This window comes from Caretta caretta, chromosome 6, assembly GCF_965140235.1.
Source record: "Caretta caretta isolate rCarCar2 chromosome 6, rCarCar1.hap1, whole genome shotgun sequence".
Taxonomy (NCBI): domain Eukaryota; kingdom Metazoa; phylum Chordata; order Testudines; family Cheloniidae; genus Caretta; species Caretta caretta.
This window is the reverse complement of record NC_134211.1, coordinates 39,423,211-39,430,035: the sequence shown is the minus strand read 5'-3', so window position 1 is coordinate 39,430,035 and position 6,825 is coordinate 39,423,211. Positions and strand designations below refer to the sequence as shown.

The 6,825-nt window shown below is 36.3% G+C and overlaps 1 protein-coding gene across 1 annotated transcript in view; it reads right to left on the bottom strand.

Annotated features, from left to right (window-relative positions):
- Nucleotides 1-9: 9 nt before the first annotated feature.
- CCDC73 (coiled-coil domain containing 73) overlaps nt 10-6,825 on the bottom strand; it is a 250,798-nt gene continuing 243,982 nt past the window's right edge. Inside the window, exons 21-22 of the mRNA XM_048852773.2 lie at nt 6,247-6,380; nt 10-1,031 (exon numbers count right to left, since the gene is read on the bottom strand). Of these exons, the coding sequence (XP_048708730.2) occupies nt 777-1,031; nt 6,247-6,380 (389 nt within the window). The 3' untranslated portion in view covers nt 10-776. The remainder of the gene's footprint in view (nt 1,032-6,246; nt 6,381-6,825) is intronic.

The window sequence follows — 6,825 nt, the reverse complement described above, 5'->3', positions numbered from 1 at the left end:
TGCATTAATTCTTTTTGGTTCTCTCAATTTTAATCCTTTCTTTCTTTGAGGGGGAGGGAGGGAGGAAAGAAGCAGTAGGATGATGATTCAAGTAATTCTAAAGTGAGTGGAAATGGAAAAGAAGAGAAATGATTATCAGCTGGATAAAGAAAAATTAAATCTTTATGAAATTGCCACCTTATTATCTCTGTAAATGATACATTTGATGACTTACCTTTTAAGAGGCAATATTTATTTTAAAATTCTGATTGTATCTATTTCTACTTAGTACGATATTAAAAAAAAAATTAACTCCTCTTTAAGATCTGATACATGTAAACAGCAGACGTTCTTATTCCTGTGCCAGTTAGTGAGTCATAACAGTTTGTAGGAACCATTCCATTCTGAGACATCATTTGTCCCTTTTGTTAGATAGTTGTGCTAGTGCTCATTCTGGCAGAGAAACGAGAAAGTCCTGCAGCTACGATTTTTCAACATCTGAAGGAGGTACAGTTTTTAAATACATCACAAATTACACTTAACAGACATATACTTATAACACTTGTTTTAAATTTTTAACTTCTAGCAAAAATTTTGTAACAACTTGCAAGGACTTTAATTGCAGAAATGTAGGGAATCTATTTTCTTTTAATACAGTTACATCAAAATACTGGGGTGGGGGGAATCATTGTCGAGTTTGCAGTCTAGAGTTACCCACAGAATAAAATATGCACCTCTTTACTTCCAGTGGAAGAGTTCTACAAAGTTTTCTATGATATGCATATTCAGAGATTGAATTATTTTTCTGTTTTGTCCCCTGTCGCAGCTTTTTCTAGACTTTCTTCATATTTCCTTTTTCTAGACTGGTGGAGCCTTTCTAAATTCAAAAACTTTTCAGTGTCATTGATTTGACTTTTTATAAAGAAGTTATGAGAATCACAATTCTGATCTTCCTTGCTGAGTAAACTTTCACTTGAGACTGGTGTGTCTGCATTGGAAGCCAGATGGAAAAGCTTCTGCTGGTGGCAAGATACAGAAACTCCTGCTTTGACCTAAGAGAATAAAATGTAGTATTATAAATGCATTAGACTCAGAATAACTTGATGTATCTAGAGATCCAGTGCAAATTACTGAATTTTGAAGATTAGCAAGTAAGGAGGAAACAGACATGATTAACAGTGAGGATAATGCATTGCAAAACTAATTTCATTTAATTTGACAAGCATAGTTTGGTTTTAATTTATTCTGCTTCATAATGTCTTAGTAAATGTACTGTATTCTATAAAAATAATGAAGTCTTAATTTGAGACTTAAATACAGAATATTCTCTGAGAATTGGGGAGAGACTGCCAATTTTGGATTAAGTATGCAGTTTAGCAAAGTATTTGCTAATGTACATTATGCCAGTTGGAGATATTTTTATGTAGTGGTCCGTGTCACAATTTAAAAATACTCTTCATTCTTCAGCTGACAGTCAGTGAGAAAAAATGGGCCTCATGTTGTTAAGAGCTCTTTTTGCTCTTCCTTTAGTTTTTTGGATGGTTGTGTTTACCATTTGGTAGAGACACAATCACATCTGATCGACTCAAGAATGTACAGTGTTTTCTGCATTCAACACTGACAGATGATAAAGTAAGTGATCAAAGTTATATCTTCAGACAATGTAGGTATCTTTAATAAACCTTTTCACTTTCCCCTAAGAAAAAAAACCTGCAAGAATTTTTAAAATAAGTTATTTGCTCCCTTGAATTATGCACTCCATTCTGCCTTCTACCAAAACAAAACAATGGTAAACCCTAAGGCTACATTTAATAGAAGTAAAGCTGCACTATACATTTTTCTTTTAGATTTTAGCTTTTGTTTTCTCCCTTCCGAGGACTGCCACTCCTAATGGAGTAGGAAAGTGGAATCAGCCATTAGAAACTTGGCATTTTTCCCAATATACTACTTGTGTTCAAACTGCTTACTTTGTTTTAAAATAACATAGAATGGAAATAGTGTCCTAGTTACTGTGGTTGTGGATAATTACTAGAGTAAACCAACTCTTTGCACAGCACACATTAAGTGTTACAAACCTGTAGCTGGTTTGGTGTGGGGACATTTTATTGGTCCACGGCTCACCTTTCAGACAAAATATAATGAATTAACAAATCATTTAACTGCTTGCCAGATTATTACTGCGCCACACTGAGTGGTAGTTTGAAACTCCATTTCCAAGAACTGCAGTTCTGCTATGTGAGTCCTTGACATATGGGGTCTCAAGGAGTTGGCTTCATGCACATGTTGTCCATCTGACTGAAGGTGTATCTAGCACTTTTTGACTATATATTAGGGTGATTTTTCAGTTACAGGCAGAGGGAGTATCTCTTGAAGCTGTAAGGGCACTGACTCCACACCACTTGTTAAAATAATTATGAAAAATAAAAATACATATCTAAGGCCTAACCTCCTATAAGACCCATTATCTCTCATTCTTGTGTTTTTATAACCATTTTTGCATTTAAAAAGGAATTATGTGAGTATGTTTCAACTGTACACTAAAATAAGAGTAATTTATCTCAGAGTATGGAAAAATATAATAGTTATTTCTTTTATGGCCAAATGCTGCTCCACACTTCTATCTCTAGTAAGATCCAAAATGTAACAAAACTGTTGCAGTTTCACTATGTGGGCTGCCATGCAGAGAGACTGCGTTATATGTAAGACAATGAACGGTGGATCTGGCTCTTCTCCACAGGCCTGAAGGACTGTAGGCAAACTGTCCATTGCCAATGCTTCCACCAGCCAGAATTCCCATTTAGGTTGTGCATGGAACTATACCTGCACCTTCATGTTAGACTGGCAGGAGGAGAATTGTTTTTGCACTTGGCATTGCTAGTAAGGTTCCCATGTGCAAGGCCATTTACTAGGGTTTTAGTCCAAGAGGGACCAGCATTTGAGCCCTGGAGAATAAATTGCAGTAGGTAGTATGTGTAGAAGCTCATACATTTAATACAGGTATGTTACAGTGTGTTTGAAATATTGGATGGCTGTGTGAATCCCATCCACTGGATTTAAAATTTGTATCATTTAGGTTTTTAAATGTTAAAGGATCAGAAATGCTTTAAAACTGCAGATTTCTGTACCCGGGTTGATTGATTCTAATGAGTGTCATGCATTGCTGTGTCAGTCTTAGTGACAAATAGAACAAATGCTATTAAGCTCAACAGGAACTTGTTATTGATAGAAGCTGTCATTAAGAGAATGTTAATGTTACGCATTTAAGCACTCAGGTCAGGAAATGAGTTAAGGATGCACATATGCATTCTGATTGCAAGCACAGTGTATGGATGCTTAATACATTGTTCTATACAATTCCTCGATTTCCCCCCTTCCCCCCATAATCTTAGGTGCACTTGTGTAGTATCTTGTACTATTTTTGTCATTTGTATATATTTATTCTATTTTCCATGTTATGGTGGTCCAGGTCATCCTTGACTTAGACTTTTATATGGTACATTCTTGCTTGTCTTATCCAAACACATGGCTTATTTAGTCAGCAGCCATATCTTATACAGTTTTTTTCAACCACTACACATACATCCTTGCATATAATTCGTGAGGGTCAGGTAGTTATGAAATATATGTTAGCTATGAAATATCTCAAGTATCCCAGCAAATTTTCTCTATTGCTGTTGCACCTAATTTGCAGTATGCTTTGTGAAAATGGTACTATGATGTATCTACTTCTGATAGAAATGACTACTGGACTATGTCTGGTACACACAGTACTACAAGATACCACACGTATATCTAAGGCCTAGTCTACACTTGAAGCACTATAGCGCATCTGAAGAATACGCTCTATGCCAATGGGAGAGATCTCTCCCATCAGCATAATAAAACCACCTCTGTGAGAGGCGGTAACTGTGTCGGCAGGAAAAGCTCTCCACTGACATAGCGCTGTCCACACCAGTGCTTCGGTTGGTGTAATTTATGTCATTTGTGGGGCGGCTTATTTACATGAGTGACATAAGTTATACCGACGTAAGTGGTAGCGTGTGTAAGCCCTAAAGTTGTAGAAAAGCTGTATGTATTGTATCTGAGAAAGTCTAATTAAATGATCATATATTATTATGATGCATAGGTACAAGGGCCAGAATTAAGGTTTTTACCTTGTAATTTCCTGGTTTATGACTGTTTATCCAACTTTAACAGCCTCTATTTTTTCTAGGTTTGCTTTATTTAAAAAAAAAAATCTATATTGCAGAAATGACTTCACATCACCAGAGTGTCTGATCCCATGCACCTTAGGAGGTCTTCAGGAGAGAGCCCTTCTCCCTGTAAACCTTAGTTGTGCAGCTTTTTACCTGTCAAGATGCAGCGAATGAGACATGTCTCATAATTAATGAATTGGAGCAGGAAATGTTTCAGAATTAAAGGGCTCAACTAACAACAACAACAACAAAAAACAAACCACCCTAGCTTTCCTTTTTTTTCCAGACTAATGTATTTAGTTTGTGCTAGAATACAATTTATTCAGCGTGCTGTAGCACATAACTAGTACAGTATGATATGATAACAGTATAAGTTGTTAGTGATCAAGACAACTCTTAACTATTTTTAATCCTCCAGCTCCCCTTCTTTATGCCCATAAAAGTTAGTCTTGAGGAAATAACTTATTACAACTGTAATACCAAAACAAATGGGAAGAGGCAGAAGCAAAATCCCAGACTGGGGCTTTATAGATTCAACACTTTGAAATGCACCTGAAGTCATAAGTCAGCAAGATGCACTAGTTATGTCTCACATATGTCTAATCCACAAAGGCAAGCGGTTACGTTCTCCCCCAGGTGAAGTCTTTGCTTGGCTTTCATGAATCGCCCTAGGTAGAGCACAGTTCAGTAGTGTAGACTGGAAGTGACAAAAGTGGGTATACATGCAGTCAGAGGTGTGTATATTAAAAGCTGCAACCTCTTGTCTTGCTGTAGCTAAGACATGTTGGTCTATTATTTTAACTAAGGGCAGATATAGCATGTCCACTGTTTAAAAGGAGTGGATATAATCCCTGCCAATTTATCCAGGTACTTCTCTCTACCACGCAGCATTAACTTCAGCTCATCCTTATCCTTATTCCTATCTCTGTCACATTTGGAAAGAGCAAACACAGTGGAATCTGAGTTAGGCAAAAGAGTATCATGACCATACTGATGGGCATGCAGCCCAAAACAACTCAACTTTCACAGGTGGCCTCATGTTTGTTGAAAAAGAATACTGATAACATGGAAGTAGTGTTTTGGGCAGCTGAGTTGTTCAATACAACCCTTTGAGATTTACCCAAAAGGAAGGAATAGTGTTACTAGAGAACAAGTGAGCCAATGGTATTGAAATGGTGCTGAAATAGTATTGAATGTGATCCAATAAAATCAGTAGACCTCTAACCTTGGTAGTCTATCACATGAAGATGTCAGTATAATTATCTCTACATACCCAGGCCTGAAACCAGACCAATAGGATCCAGTTGACTGCCCACCATCTTCTCAGTAATCATTTCCGAAATGGAAGGTCCAAGATGGTTAATTCACAAGTTGTCACCAAAAAAAATCACCCTTTGAAGGTATGTTTAATATTGTGTTTTAGAACTTGTCTCTTTGAGACAGAAACCAGACTTAGCCCTTTTCTTCAGGGTTTTGCATAAAGTGTTACGTACCACAGAGATCTCCAAAATGCAACGTGAAGCCTGGCTAGTTTCCTCTTATATGACAAATTGACCCTAGAGAATGACAGGTTTCCTCTTTTAATTCTCTGCTTATGCATACATTGATGTATACCAATGTGAACATTCTGCCTTATCAAACAAAGATGATAATGAACAAATTCAAAAGCAATGAGCAATATATATTTTATTGCAGCATAGAACAAACTAGCTAACAGCTATTGCAATTCATATATATTCTGAATTATTTTATTAGATAAGTAAACAAATAAAAGGAACATAATATGCTTGTCTTCCTATATTGTAGGTGATCATTTTTATTGAGGTACATAATGAACTACCTCACCCTCTCCTCCCAAAACAGACTGGCTAGCATCTGCTTGATTTATATGCTGTGACTTTTTCCTGCTGTTTTCTATCAACATTAATTGTGAAAAATGGTGCCATGTTGCCCTCTTGATATTATTTTGGAGATCGACTAGGTCTTAAAACATCCAGATGCATACAGTTCTACACATATCTGTGGAATTAGCTCACCGAGGTCTGCTCTGCAATATTTTTAATTGACTTACATGTTCTGTGGGAAAAGAAGAATCATAAAAAGTCTTTGCTATTGCATTCCATTCTTCACTGGGATCTCTCTTGGGACCTCGATGGATACTTGAGGTATTCAAAGTGTCAGCAACTCTGTTAATACTGGTAGAATCTGATTGACAAAAAGGAAATGGTAACAACTGCAATTCATTTTCTAGGTACTAATTTTAGAGTGACCAAACTTCTGGTTTATCTCTGATCTTAAGAACCACAAGTGTTTGTTTTAAATCACAGAATTTTTGTTTTGATTTTACCTCATTTATACTTTGTTGTTTTTCTACACTTTGATCTTACTGCCAGAAATTCTGTTTCAATAGCAGAGCAGCAAGAATTATTTTTTAAATAGTTTCCATTTTAATAAAAAGTACTGTTTACCATCATTTCTTTTATATAATGCATTACAAAGAGTCCCAGTATTAAAATAAAAAGATATTTTTTGGTAAATAATTCCAAAGAAGAGGAAGTTACTCACCTTGTGGGGTAATGATATTTCATTGAGATGTGACCCCCTATAGGTGCTCCATGGCAGGTGCACTTGCATCCCTGCACTGCTGATA